We start from the raw sequence: 15,593 nt of genomic DNA on the forward strand, positions 1-15,593 counted from the left end.
AGATTTAGGAGAGTTTTGTTGTTTAGCCTCTGCCCCCCTCTCCCCTGCCCTGCTTGGAAACTTCATGTTGCTGAGGTTTGAGATGTTCCCGTTTGCTGTTGTGGCGATTGTAATTACAGAGCAGTGTGCGGCAGGTATGCTTTGGGATTGTTTTGGAGATGCATTAAAGGAAATGTTCTTCAGACAATATCCTCGTCCTTTGATGTGATTTCGCTGCATGGAGGAAAAAAAAGGATATTATCAGTTGCCTTTTAAATTTGAAGCGTGTTGGCTTGTCTTGTACCTGAGGCCTTTGAAGCGAACTCTTGCAGCTGTGTTGCTGATAACTACATGGAATAATTGTTAATGAGTTACAATCATGGTTTAATTTTATTCATGTTGGTGTATAATTCAGTTTAACTTTTTTACAGCTGTAACACTGTACCAAGCTACAGTCTTGTTAGGAAGTAATCATGTTTTCTAGAAATACACGATTAAATGAATATTTACATTACACTAAAGATGACGAGTACTGATAGACTCTCCGATCGCGCCCCCTATTCTTGTCGTGTGTTCCTCATCTGCGCTTTCCTTAAAATAAAATGTTTCATATATCAAAAAAAGTGCTGTCTTTTCTCTGCGCTTTGATAGCAGCTTAACCCACAGGTCAACACATGGTCCTGCAGTCTGTCAGTGATTTGTTGATTTAATGTGTTGCATCAATACGTAACATATGTGGAGCTATTCTCCTTGTAACTCCATCCTGCAGCCCACCTTCAATTTAATGTCTTAAAGGTCCCCCCCACTTCATTCCGTCTCCTCGAGGTGGGACAGTTGCATTGATGTAGTGCCTTTAACATCAAAGTCCCCGTGCCCCCACAGAGGTGAGAATGGGCATTGAGCGAGCAGTAGGACGAGGGGAGCTGACTGCAGACGTATAGTCCAAGAGGTCATTTCTGAGGAGACTTCTGAAGGTGGGGAATGGGGGGTGGGGACATTTCCCGAAGGCTTTGGAGAGGAAAGGGGGTTAAGAGTTGGGCCAGAAGATGATGTAATGGTTGAGGGTGGGTCTTTTCAGGAAGGCAATGATGGTGACCATTTTGAAGCACAGGAGGGGGAAACAGTGCCTGATGAAAGGGAGTTCACAAGAAGGTCAGCGAGCATTGAAATGAAGAAAGGAAGTTGTGTTTTAGGAGGGAGTTGAGGACAGAAGAGATGAAGGAGATGAATCTTCTGAGGGCTGTGGGCTAGGTGGGGGAGGAGGAGACTGACGTAGACAAATGAATTGTTCCAATCTGTGAGATTTAGTGGGGGCAATAACAGATTGAAGTGCTGGAAAAATGAGGGGAGAGGAATACAAGGGAATGTTATTGTTTTAAAAAAAAAAGGAATTGACATTGTCGATTATTTGTGGTACCTCCATGTGTTGGGAGTGCTGTAGATCATTTGCTGCATTTTGTATCTCCTGATGTTTTGTACAGAAGTTACAGAAATAACAACAGAAAATGCTGGAAACACTCAGCAGGTCAGGCAGCCTCCGTGGAGAGAGAAACAGAGTCAATGTTTCAGGTCGGTGACCCTTTGTCAGAACTGGATCACGTTAGAGATGCAAGAGGTTTTTAAGCAAGTGTGGGGGCAGGGAAAGGGGGAAGGGAGGAAAGAATCTGTTAAAAAGCTGTTACATCTCTAACTCTTTCCAGTTCTGAGGAAGGGTCACCGACCTGAAACGTTGCCTCTGTTTCTCTCGCCACGGATGCTGCCTGACCGGCTGAGTGTTTCCAGCGTTGTCTGTTGTTTCAGATTTCCAACACCGGCAGTGTTTTGCTGTTGTTCTGAAGTTAGTGTTGAGCTGAGGGCACTAACACAACTTCCTCAGCTGGTAATTCTAGCATTAATCGTGTGTAAGTAAATCACAGTTTAAGCTTTTATAAGAAACTCCATCTTTTTAAAACCAAAAATGGAAAAGCAAAGGGAATATTGGCTATCACCACGACTGGTTTTGCTGTCTTAAACCTATGGACAGCACGGTGGCATAGTGGTTAGCACTGTTGCCTCACAGCGCCAGTGACCCGGGTTCGAATCCGGCCTCGGGCGACTGTCTGTGTGGAGTTTGCACATTCTCCCCGTGTTTGCGTGGGTTTCCTCCGGGTGCTCCGGTTTCCTCCCACAGTCCAAAGATGTGCGGGTTAGGTTGATTGGCTATGATAAATTGACCCTTAGTGTTAGGGGGATTAAATACGTGGGGTTACGGGGATCGGGTGGGATATGTGTCGGTGCAGGCTCGATGGGCCGAAATGGCCTCTATCTGCACTGTGGGGTTTCTGTGATTCTGTGACACGCCTTCCTCTACCCTGGTCCTCCAGCAGGTTGGACAGGGAGCGGCGCCCTGCCCTTTGCAGTCTCGATACCGGGCGATGGGCAGTGATGCTTCAGTTGTGTGGAGCCTTGGTCCGACCCCATCTGGACACTGCGTTCAGTCCTGGGCCCCGCCCCTCGGGAAGGAGATACTGGCCTCGGAGGGGGAGCAGCGCAGATTCACCAGAATGATACCGGGCCTAAAAGGGTTAAATTTGAGGACAGGTTGCATAGACCTGGGTTGTGTTCCCTAAGTATAGAAGATTGAAGGGTGATCTGATCGAGGTGTGTAAGATGATTAAAGGATTTGATGGGGAAGATGGAGAGAAACGATTTCCTCTGGTGGGGGAATCGAGCACAAGGGGGGGCACAATCTTAACATTAGAGCCAGGCCACTTAGGAGAGAAATCAGGAATCACTTTTCCACACACACGGTAGAGGAAATGTGGAATTCTCCCCCGCTAAAGGCTGTGGATGCTAGGGGTCAATTGGAGCTTTGAAGGCGGAGAGCGATCGATTTTGCTAGGTAAGGGTATCGAGCTGAATGGCCTACCCCTGTTCCAATGTTCGCTCACCGGTCGGGATCCCAAAGTGCTGAAATGGGAAGATGACTTTTCCGTGCAATTGGTTAGGATGTTGAGTTCTGGACGGTGTCCAGTTTTGTAAGATTCCGTGCATGTCACACTTTCAGAACAAAGTTAAACTTAACAGCTCTCCTCCAACTATGGGGAATAGATACTGTACAATTTCTGCACCACTCTAAGGCTGCATGTGTAGTTTTGACTGTACACGTGTCATGCAACATGATAATGGTTGTATAAACACCAAATCCCAGCTGTCCTTTTATCAGCAAATCAAAGTGAAATGGCTCCTGTGGGCAGAGTACGGATGGGTTGTGTGGCTGACTGATAACAAAACTGTCTGTGACTGGCAGTGTAAATTTGCTGTGATATTGCTCCTTCGGGGGTGGTCTAAGGATATCAGTTCCAAAACTGAGTGGCAACAGCAGAGCAGCGAGGAGTTACTGCGAAATGAAACTGCAACCAATTCCCAGTTCTCTCTCTGCTTGGGGAGGCAGAGGGAGGAAAGAGAATGAGGGGGAAGTTGCGTTCAGGGTTAGATGTCGAGTTCAAGAAGCAGATGAATGTAAACCAGGGAGGAAGAAATCAGTCAAAAGTTCATTAAACGTGTGCGCAGACTAATCCAGGTTCAATTTATAGAACATTCTATATATTATCTTTTGAAAATGAAACTCGCTTGACCTAGGCACTGGAATATTTAAAGTGGAAACCCTCGCTCCTGTGATTAAAAGTATCTCGAGAGAATCTTAGCTTGGAGCTGGCAAACCAGACACAATAGGCATCTCCTTCTGGGAGCATTGTATATCAATGACCAATTTAAATTAACCCTGTTAAACTACATTGCTATAAAGAAGTGTTTGTTTTTGACTCGAGGCAAATACACGAAGCGACTTGGCCCGGGATCTAATTTGATTTGATTTATTTACACTGGCAGATTCCTTTTGTCTCGGGTTCACTGCAGGAAATAACTCTATTTTGGGAATAATACCATTTGAAGCTGCTTAAATACCAGCTTAAATATCAAAGCAAGGAGCTCCAATAACCAGGCTGCGGCCTCGTGCTCCCCTTCAGTCCTGGTAAACTGAGCTCGCTGCTTTCAGAAGGTTCGGTTTCTCACCTGATGCTCTTCATGGACTCTTTACATTGAATTAGACAATTTACAGCAGAAACAGGCCATTCGGCCCAACCGGTCTGTGCCGGTCGGTGTTTATGCTCCACACCAGCCTCCTCCCACCCTACTTATCTCGACACACCTTGCCCCACGCATTCCCTCCTCCCTCATGTAGGCACCAAAGGCTACTGAAGAAAACCAGTAACATTTTGAAATTTGTGCTATTTTGGAAACGATGTATAGTGCTCAATTTATTCTTCTGTATAATTTTACTTAATAAGTACAAATTAGTTTTTGGCATAAGGCACACAGTGTATTCAGAAAGACCGGGAGCACGTGGACAGTCAGCTAACATTTCAGGTGTGGTATCGGGTTTCTAGAACGGGCGGGCCTGTCTACGGGAGCTGCCTATTTGCAGGGCACACAGCTGGAGTGTATTGGGGTGCAGCCCAAACTGTAGTTGATTGTGACAGAGTATGAGTACACTGCGGCAAAGTTTGTTTAAAAGATTGGATTAAAGAAGCGGTGGTACTTTAACGGGAAAGTGGAGTTGGGGTCGAAGATCAGCCATGATCTCATTGGCTCGAGGGGTCGAAGCTCCTGCTCCTGTTTCTTATGTTCTTATGCACTCTTTGTGATCGAATCACTGCTACTGTAGTAACTTAAAGCAGTATATATATATCTTGGAAATGCATTAGACGCTACCTATTTCTGAGAGGATTATTGGAACCTCTCCTCGGCCTGTGTTGGGAACACTATCTGATCAGTGTTCTACCCAGTTGCAGTCTGACCCAGATCCCTGAGCAGCATTGTGCTGAATAGCTGAGTTTGATTCGTGATTGTTCTGTTCTTGTACGGGCCGTGGAGGCGGTGAGAGGGTGTTCAGAGCCAGTGATTTAAAGTGGATTTAAATTTTTTTTTTAATGAAAATGTTCTCCACCTGAAATGGGTTAATTTATATTTTCCTTAATCTTAATTTTACGGTTGTCTTGTAATTGTCACAAGAAGCTTTCTGCAGACATAAATAGACTTGCCTTTCCTGTAAAGAGTCTTAATTTTACCCCACAGTCGGAATCCGATTGAGGCAGGAGACAGTTAGTGAAAGTTTATAGAGAAGTCACTTGGCCAACACATTGTGATTTCACCCCTGGGAGTGTGGCTTGAATCTAACAGAGACTGGCTGGAAGTCCTCTGTGCCTGGTCACTGAGCACTGGGGACATTCGGAGCTCCCCGGACTCCGAAGATGTTTAAGGTTTTGATTATTTTAATGTAAAAAAATCAAACAGTAACTGCCGCCAGCTTCCTGAAAGGGAAATTCCAAAATTATGGTTAAATTTGACAAAAGCGGGAAGTGTCAGTGTTGGTATGCCACAGCCACTTTCCTTGCTCGGCACAGGGAACAAATATCGCCAAAGAAAGACTGACTTGCATTTATATAGCGTCTTTCACGATCTCAGGATGTCTCAACGCGCTTTACAGCCAATTCTGTTGTAATCATCGAATGGTACAGCATAGAAGGCCATTCTGCCCATCGAGTCTGCACCGGCTTTTTCGAATCCAGTTAGTCCCACTCCCCCGCTCTTTCCCCATATCCCTACAGTGTAAGAAATGCGGCAGCCAATTGGTGCACAGCAAGGTCCCACAAACAGCAATGAAATAAATGACCAGATAATCTGTTTTAGGCATTGATTGAGGCATAAATATTGGCCTGGACACTCCCCTGCTCGTCTTCGAATAGTACCGTAGGATTTTTTACGCCCATCTGAGAGGGCAGACGGGCCTCAGTTTAACATCTCATCTGAAAGTGGACACTTCGGACAGTGCAGCGCTCCCTCAGTACTGCACTCGAGTGTGGGTCTGGAATTTGTGCTCAAGTCTCTGGAGTGGGACTACAACCTTCTGACTCGGGAGAGTGTGCCCACTAAGCCTTGGCTGACACTGTACTGAAGAGCGTCATTAACCCAGAGCTGTGGCCTGTGTCAGATACTGAAGGCTGACCAATTGTCTAACAGTGCCGGCTGCGCCTGTTGGCTTTATGCACTGTGACGGTAGCTGTAGATCTTCATTACTTAAGTATTTCATTTGTTTCTTCCAAATTGGGTTTTTGATTATACCTGGAATTTTCTGATTACAAAAAATAAATTTTTTGGCATGAAGAAAAGCTGATTTGGTCGCTGCTCATTTCATATTAATGATCCAGACAAGGGAACTAGATGTAATATCTCCAAATTTGCAGACGACACAAAGCTGGGTGGGCGTGTGTGCTGTGAGGAGGATGCCGAGAAACTCCAGGATGATTTGGACAGATTGGGTGATTGGGCAGAAGCATGGCAGATGCAGTATAATGTGGATAAATGTGAGGTTATCCACTTTGGTGGCAAAAACAGGAAGACAGATTATTATCTGAATGGCAATAGATTGGGAGAAGGGGAAGTGCAATGAGACCTGGGTGTCCTTGTGCACCAATCGCTGAAGGTAAGCATGCAGGTGCAGCAGGCGATTAAGAAGGCAAATGGTATGTTGGCCTTCGTAGCGAGAGGGTTCGTGTACAGGCTATATTGGACTGGGTACTGTGCAATGAGAAGGGACTAATCAGTAATCTTGTTGTACGGGGACCCTTGGGTCAGAGCGATCATAACATGATCGATTTCTCACTCGAAATGGAGAGCGAAGAAATTGACTCAGAGACTAAGGTCCTGAATTTAAACAAGGGGAATTATGATGCCATGAGACGGGAACTGAGTAGGTCTGATTGGACAACGTTCCTGAGAGGACTGGAGGTAGATAAACAATGGCAAACATTTAAAGATAGAATGACAAAATTGCAAAAATTGTTTATACCAATCTGGCATAAAAGGAAATCTAAAAAGGTGACTCAACCGTGGATAACAGGGGAAATTAGAGACAGCATAAAATCCAAAGATAGGGCGTATAAAATAGCCAAAAAAAGCGCCAGAGCGGAAGATTGGGAACAGTTTAAGATAGAGCAAAGGAGGGCAAAGGGCATGATCAAGAGGGGCAAAATAGCTTACGAAAACAAGCTGGCGGAAAATATAAAAACTAACTCCAAAAGCTTTTATAAATATATCAAAAGGAAAAGACTGGTGAAAACCAAAGTTGGTCCATTGCAGTCAGATACGGGGGAATATATAATGGGAAATAAGGAAATGGCAGATCAACTAAATGCATACTTTGGGTCAGTCTTTACGAAGGAAGACACAAAAAACCTCCCTGGGATATCGGGAAAAATAGGGACATTGGCAAAGGAGGAACTGACGCAAATCAATATCTCTAAGGATATGGTGTTAAGGAAGCTAAAGGGATTGAAGGTGGACAAATCCCCAGGGCCTGATAACATGCATCCTAGGGTACTGAAGGAGGTGGCCCTAGAGATAGCGGATGCACTAAGGATGATTTTTCAGAATTCATTAGACTCGGGAACAGTGCCGATGGATTGGAGGGTAGCTAACGTTACCCCACTATTCAAAAAGGGGGGTAGGGAAAAAGCAGGTAATTACAGACCTGTAAGCCTTACATCAGTTGTGGGCAAAATGCTGGAGTCCATCATTAAGGATGAAATAGCGGAGCACTTAGCAAATGGGGACAGGATAGGACAGAGTCAACATGGATTTACAAAGGGTAAATCGTGCTTGACTAATCTATTGGAATTTTTTGAGGGAGTAACTGGTAGAATAGATGGGGGAGAGCCAGTAGATGTGGTGTACCTGGACTTCCAAAAGGCCTTCGATAAGGTCCCACATAAAAGATTAGCATGGAAAATTGAGGCTCATGGGATAAAGGGGAAAGTATTGGCGTGGATAGGGAACTGGCTGTCAGATAGAAAACAGAGAGTTGGAATAAACGGCTCATTTTCTGAATGGCAGGCAGTAACAAGTGGGGTACCACAGGGATCTGTCCTGGGCCCCCAGCTGTTCACAATTTACATTAATGACCTGGATCAGGGAGTCGGATGCAGCATTTCCAAATTTGCAGACGACACTAAACTAGGAGGGGGGGTGGGCTCAGAGGAAGAGACCAGGAAGCTCCAGAGCGATTTGGACAGACTGGGCGATTGGGCGGATAAATGGCAGATGCACTATAATGTGGACAAGTGCGAAGTTATCCACCTTGGGTGCAGGAACGGGAGGGCAAATTATTATTTAAATGGCAATAGATTGGGAGAGGGGGAAGTACAGAGAGACCTGGGTGTTCTTGTACACCAGTCACTGAAGGCGAGCATGCAGGTGCAACAGGCGGTCAAGAAGGCAAACGGTATGCTGGCCTTCATAGCAAAAGGGTTAGAATACAGGAACAGGGATACCTTGCTGCAGCTGTACAGGGCACTGGTGAGACCACACCTCGAGTACTGTGTACAGTTTTGGTCGCCTCATCTGAGGAAGGATGTTCTTGCCATGGAGGGGGTGCAGCGGCGATTCACCAGGCTGATACCAGGAATGGCGGGAATGACCTATGAGGAGAGACTATGTAGTTTAGGGATGTACACACTGGAGTTTAGAAGATTGAGAGGGGACCTCATAGAAGTGTATAAAATTCTGACAGGTCTAGACAGACTGGATGCAGAAGGAATGTTTCCCTTGGCGGGTGAGAACAGAACTAGAGGACATAATTTAAGGATAAGGGCTAAACCATTTAGGACAGAGATGAGGGGGAATTTCTTCACTCAGAGAGTGGTGAACCTGTGGAACTCATTGCCACAGAGGGCAGTGTACGCCAGCTCATTAAATATATTTAAGAGGGAATTAGATATATTTCTACGGGCAAAAGGGGTTAAGGGTTACGGAGAGAAGGCGGGGACGGGATACTGAATTAAAGGATCAGCCATGATCTCATCGAATGGCGGAGCAGGCACGAAGGGCCGAATGGCCTACTCCTGCTCCTATCTTCTATGTATCTATGTATCTACAGGAACAAGGATGTCTTGCTGCAGTTGTACAGGGCCTTGGTGAGACCACATCTTGAGTATTGTGTGCAGTTTTGGTCACCTTATCTGAGGAAGGATGTTCTTGCCATGGAAGGAGTTCAGCGAAGATTCACCAGGCTGATACCTGGGATGGCAGGAATGACGTATGATGAGAGATTGGGTCGATTGGGCTTGTACTCGCTGGAGTTTAGAAGAATGAGAGGGGATCTCATTGAAACTTATAAAATTCTGACAGGTCTGGACAGACTAGATGCAGGAAGGATGTTCCCGATGGCCGGGGAGTCCAGAACCAGGGGTCATAGTCTAAGGATAAGGGGTAAGCCATTTAGGACAGAAATGAGGAGGAATTTCTTCACCCAGAGAGTGGTGAACCTGTGGAATTCTCTACCACAGAAGGCAGTAGAGGCCAGTTCATTAAATATATTCAAGAAGGAGTTAGATATATTTCTTAAGGCTAAAAGGATCAGGGGATATGGGGAGAAGGCAGGGACCGGGTACTGAATTTGGATGATCAGCCATGATCGCATTGAATGGCGGAGCAGGCTCGAGGGGCCGAATGGCCTACTCCTGCTCCTATCTTCTATGTTTCTATCTGATTTTTGTTTCTGGGGGAAAAAGTAAAATGCAAAAACCAGAAGGCCTTTTGGTGAGGTTGTCTGATGCGATAAAGTTTCAAAGTTGGCAGTCAAGCTAGGTAGACATTTCCTGTTGTGTTGCTTATCTAACATTATCCTCTCAAAGTAAAAGCAGCTGACTGCGGAATGTTCCAAACTTAAAACTACACACAGTTTTCTACAGATTGTCGTCGACACTGGTGGGCCTGCCATGACTTTGCCTGTGGTGAGTTGAATGGTGTGCTGACGCCGAGGACAGCAGCTTCTCTGCCATGTAACGGATGATGTATTATTCTGCTGCCAAGCTGGAGCTGAGTCTTAAGGCCACGAGGCATCATGAAGTAAACAAAGCATCAGAGTTTAATTGCTTGTTGACTGAACTGTGCCGAATGGAGAAGGCTGGCCACTTTCAGTTCAATGGCTAGCTTTCTCTTTTTAAGGTTATTTTGCATTTGTCACAGTGTGACGTCTGCCCCATGATGTCGGCACTGTGACAACACTCCGTAGTGAAAACAACCTATTGACAGCTTATTGGGATGTAATGACACTCTCTCCTACCCCTGTGGCGGCGCTACAGCACCACCACTGACAGAAGGGTGTCATTACAGCGTGACAAGTTGACATAGGCACTTTCAATTATAAACATAAGAATTTCTAATGGAAATGCAAAAGTAAGGACAAAATATCAACCGTGGAAAATATGGACTGAATTATGTTTACATGTCCTGGGCCAATTATTACCCGCCCTCTGTGTCTGTAGATTTAATTTATTTCAATTAAGGGGAGTTTTTTGCCGCTGTACGTGATGTGCAGGAACTTTAGGGAGACTCGCTGCCCTGAAACGGCACGGCGAATATACTTGCTGAGGCTTTTCAGCCGGGTTGCCCAGACAATCCAGGAAGCTGGTCCTGCTGCTCCTCGTGAACGGATGAAAAGATGTGGACGCATTTCCAAAGGAACTTCCCGGCTCTCATAACTTGTGGGTAGCCTGTGGCGGTCGGCCTGTGGGGCGCTGGGCTCAGCATCCTCCAGTCTTGCAGCGGGCTTTGAATGATATCACGCAAACAGGACTTTGCCAAGACTATGTCCCTGTGGTGCCTCTTTTGGCTGGGGATTGACCGAGTGCCTGTGTGTAAGATTGGGGTAAAGAAAGAAAGAATTTGCATTTCTGTAGCGCCTTTCAGAACCTGAGGACGTCCCAAAGCGCTTCGCGGCCAATGAAGTACTTTTGGCGTGGAGTCACTGTTGTAATGTGGGAAACGCGGCAGCCAGTTTGCGCACAACAAGCTCCCACAACAGCAATGAGATAATGACCGGATCATCTGTTTTTGAAAGCGAGATGCAGGTTGGCCTCCTGCATGACCCCCTCCAATAGGCTTCTTTGAATCCAAAGCAATGCAATGCAAGGTGGCATGGGTCTGTAATTGGGGGCACTGCAAGCTCCTCACCGTTTCCTTCTCTCATGGACTCTCTCTCGTCCTGCACTCCGATAAGTGAAGTGTTGCTAGTTTGAAGATCCCTGACATTGCCGGGCAGTTCACCACCCTGCCTCCCATGATGAGTCAATGAGCAAGCAGGTGGCTGTTGGTGGAAACAATGATATCGTCCTGTGTTTTCTGGCATGACCCACATCGTCACGGAGGTTTCCCTGGCAGCTGAGAGGTGTGCTATGCACGAATATGGGCTGCCTGATGATTGTTTGAAAATGGATTTCCAAATATTCATTGTGTGTGCAAAGTGACGGTGCATCTGGTTGAGGTGGTGGTGTGTGTGGAGCTGTGGACTGCAGCTCACGTGAAGCAGGTGCGTGCAGCGTACACTCGCCGTAACAAACTTGTAAAACCTTTTTGAAGCTCTGCTCCTGATATTTGGAACTCTCTTCATCCCCAGACAGCCCAGAAAGCAGTCTTCAGAGGAGGCTGCTCCTCTACAGCCCTCTCTAAATGGGACAGAACTGTGTCTTCCACGGGCCCCAGCACTGTCCACAGCTCTCTTTATCAACGCACTGATCAAGTCCTGCACTACCCTTTGAAACAGTTCGGTGTATGGTTGTTCAGTTTGCTGCTGCACTCGACAGCCCACCTCCCACTGCTTACGCACTCCCAGGGCGTGTCCCAATGCGCAGGGGGAGGAATGAACAAATCCTAAAATACCACAAGGTCCACTCCACACACGCCCACGCAGAATGATCCCGCGCACTTCCAGCTGCAACACCAGAGGCAAGCTGGTCCTTCACTTCCCAGGTCTTATCATTTACACTTCATTTCCGCTGCAGTAAATCTACCTTGAGCACCTTGGCTTGGTTTGGAAGTTTAACTTTCAACTTGAATCATTCAGGTTTGAACAGGCTGCTCCCTGTGTAATACTATAACCTACATAACTGCACTGAAGGCATCATTATTTTGGGTCATTGAGCCTTTGTCTTGCTGCAGCCTTCTACAAATGAAACATCTACAACAGCAACTTGTATTTGTACCGCGCGTTTAACATAGTAAAGCGCTTCATTGGAGCGTTATCAAACAAAACTTGACACTGAGCCACATGAGGAGATATTAGGACAAGTGGGTTTTAAGGAGGGTCTTAAAGGAGGAAAGAGAAGCGGAGAGGTTTAGGGAGGGAATTCCAGAGCTTAGGGCCCCAGGCAGCTGAAGGCACGGCCACCAATGGTGGAGCGATTAAAATCGGGTATACGCAAGAGGGCAGAATTGGAGGCACGCAGAGATCTTGGGTGTGGGGCTGGAGGAGGTCTCGGAGATAGGGAAGGGCGAGGCCATGGAGGGATTTGAAAACAAGCATGAGAATTTTAAACCAGGTGTAACTCCACGCATGGAGTGGGGCGGGGGGAGAGCAGTAAATGCAGCTTTACAATAACCAGAACATTTCGCTTTAGCGACAGTTTTTGTGGCATCGAGAATGCCAGGAAGTTAAAACTAGGGAGGCACCCTGCTACCTTCTGCTGTCTGGGTAGGGTAGGAACTGGAAGCAATTAAAAATTTTTTTTTTTTAAATTGAGCAAAAAATTGAACAAAAAACTGGTTTGCTTCAACATGCCTTCCCTCTGCTGGCTATTGTCGACCAGCTGCTAGTAAAATCTAGATCATTGGGCTTTTATCGCTGGCGTGTTGTGACTGTCTTCCTGTGATAAAATACTGATGACCCGCTCAGATTTGCAGAAGTTGTTTATTCATTCTTAGCTTTAACAGAAAGTTTAGCGATCAGACATGTTAGAAGAATTGAAGGACTTAAAGCAAGTTTAAGTTGTAACAGGAAAGGAAACTTTGGCCCTGGTGTTAGTGAGCAGGCTTAAACCAGTGAGATGCAGAAAGGGTTTGTTCGGTCGTTCGACAGCAGAATTTGACTTTCTTTCAACTGATAAAAGAACTTGAAGGTGCAGATAATGAGGGACTACATTGTACATGTCAAATCACAGAGGCTGATTAGATCCGGTCATGCTTACAGGCAGATAGTCTGATCTCTTTTTATACGTTGGTGATGCCAGCCAATGCCCCCATTCTTGGTGCACGGGCCCTTTAACTGGCTGAACAGCCCATTCGAATTTTGCGCCTGCGCGGTTTTTACAATACGAAAGCCGGTGAGCGGCCTGCGCGGGAGCTCACAGTCCGCGCAGCTTCGCGGGGGCATTGCTGTCAATCCTCCAGGAGTGTCCCGGCATCTCCAGGAATTTAAGATTGATTTCCTGGACACACTGCTGTGAGCAACCCTGGAGAAACATCACATGGGCATAAAAATAAAATGCTGTTTTTTCATTTGCTCGGAAGACTTTCGTTTAGCTCTCAGTGTTGGAAGTAGGAAGAAGGCTGGGTGCGGCGGGAGGACATGTGATGGAACCTCCAGGAATACGCGGGAAGAGAGTTGGAAAGCCCCGATTGTTTACACTTGTTTGAACAATAATCCGGAACTAAAAACTTGTGAAGTTTCAAAGCTGCCTTTGGAGCTGGTGTAGGAATTAGTGAACAGCTGCCTGGGTGAAATAGCGATGGGGAGGAGCTGCTTTTGTTTGCTCAATTTATTGGTGTTGACGTCTTGGATATTGCAGACATTTTGCAAGTGCAGGTGTCCTTGGCGACATTTCATCAGCATCAAGGTGTCTGCTCCCACCAGTAACACCGGCAGAGCTGGCGGTAGCCAGGGGCTTCTAGCTTCCTCTCTTAGCTTCAGAATCAGCGGTGGGTTGTTAATTTCTGGATAGACCCCTGTTTGAAACTGAGCGAATGGGCGAGAACGTGTGAACACTTGCAGGAGCGAGGATAGAGCTGCTCTGTCTTTGGGTTGACCGTCTGCGATGAACGTCTGTCGGGCGGGAAACGGAAACATTGCGTTTGGTCCGGGGCGGTAGGAACAGTTGCAGAATGTGTGCGCACATTTATTTTTGTCACTGCCCATTCACAGGGTTTCAGTTTAAAATGAAAAGGAGCAGCTTTTCAGCTGGTCTTTCGCACCAGCAACCCATCCTACAGTGACCAGATGGGAGACTGAGGCGTTTGAAGAGACGTTCCTCAAACATCCTGCCCTCCCCCATGTTGGGAATGTTCGGGTGAAGATGATGCAAAAACTAATTTCCTGCAGTTATTTAAGGATTGCCTTTTGAAGTAAAAATGTTGAACTATTTACATGAGCTAAAAGGAAGTTGAATTGTAAATGGGATTGGATTTTAATCTATGATCATGTATTCGGGGTATTTTTATCCATTTTGTATTTTATTTGTCGTTACTCATTTTCTTTTTTTCTTCTTCCCCTCTCCCATCCTTCCTTTTTGAATCTGTTCCTATCCCCTGTCTTGTTTCCTTTCACTCTTTTTCTGTACCTCTTGTCCTATTTTCCTCCTCCTCGTTAACCCGTTGCCCTGTTTTGTTGACGCCACTGTCTTCTCCCGCTCCTTATCCCCTCTGTCTGTCCGTGTGTCTCCTTCTTGGATGGCCCAGCGACCCCACTTTACCCTCTAATGATTCCAGTTGTAGCAGAAATGAACAGCAGCCCAGAGCCCCCTCAGTACGGTAAGTCTTCCTGCACCCAGTCTGTGTTGCGTGCACTCTAACATAGCGTGCTCTGGCGCTGTGAGCGTTCTGCCCTGTTACAGCTAACCTCAGCATGCCGCTGTCTGTGTTCAGCATGTCGAGCTGCATGCAAAGGGCGAGTGGTTTGGAAAGTGGCCTCAAATGTGTTGCTCTTTGCACATTAACATCACTTGCATTTCTTCCAAAAACTAAATCACTTTCAGTACCCCTAACTGAAAATGCAGATTATATATTACAATAAATTACATCAAATGTAAAGCACAGAAACCGGCCGGTCGGCCCGCTGGTCTGTGCCGGTGTTTCTGCTCCACACGAGCCTCCTCCCGCCTCACTTCATCTCACCCCATCAACATATCCTCCTATTCCTTTCTCCCTCATTATCTAGCTTCCCCTAAATGCCTCTCAAACCCCTTCATAATCTCCATCAGGTCACCACTCTGCCTTCCCTTTTCTAGAGAAAAGAGCCCCGGCCTGATGGTTATAATTCTCAGTTCTGGTATCACCCTAGTAAATCTTTTTTGCACCTTTTATTATTTAAAAACAATAAAACATTTGTTTAAAATGAACTTTTCACAACAACTACAATATTTTAAGAATTCTATAAATTTATTCCTACTCCTTGTATCTAGTGTGCTCCTTTACTTGAATCTGTACATCTCTTTTTGAAGCCACGAGGAGTGATTCTGCAGTGAGGCACTCCCAGGAGAAACTGTCGCTCCGCGGGGAGTGCATCGCGAGCACGCAGCTTGTCATTTTATGTCCATTCGTTTAAACATTCACTCCCTCCACCACCGGCGTACCGTGGCTGCAGTGTGTACCATCTACAAGATGTACTGCAGCAACTCGTCAAGGCTTCTTCAACAACACCTTCCAAACCCACAACCTCTTCCATCTAGAAGGACAAGGGCAGCAGGCGCGTGGGAACACCACCACCTCCAAGTTCCCCACCAAGTCACACACCATCCTGACTTGGA

At 46.3% G+C, this 15,593-nt stretch overlaps 1 protein-coding gene across 12 annotated transcripts in view; it reads left to right on the forward strand.

Moving 5' to 3' along the window:
• Positions 1-15,593, forward strand: part of hspg2 (heparan sulfate proteoglycan 2) — a 647,132-nt gene that overhangs the window by 181,627 nt on the left and 449,912 nt on the right. For 10 of the 12 annotated variants that reach the window (XM_085966756.1, XM_085966759.1, XM_085966758.1 and 7 more), the window contains exon 4: positions 14,527-14,598. The exons of the other annotated variants lie outside the window; for them this stretch is intronic. In XM_085966756.1, the coding sequence (XP_085822882.1) occupies positions 14,527-14,598 (72 nt within the window). The remainder of the gene's footprint in view (positions 1-14,526; positions 14,599-15,593) is intronic. 12 annotated transcript variants of the gene reach the window in all.

The sequence above is a fragment of the Somniosus microcephalus genome, chromosome 25 (genome assembly GCF_052327205.1).
Source record: "Somniosus microcephalus isolate GS21.2 chromosome 25, FLI_Smic_1.0, whole genome shotgun sequence".
Classification (NCBI taxonomy): Eukaryota; Metazoa; Chordata; class Chondrichthyes; order Squaliformes; family Somniosidae; genus Somniosus; species Somniosus microcephalus.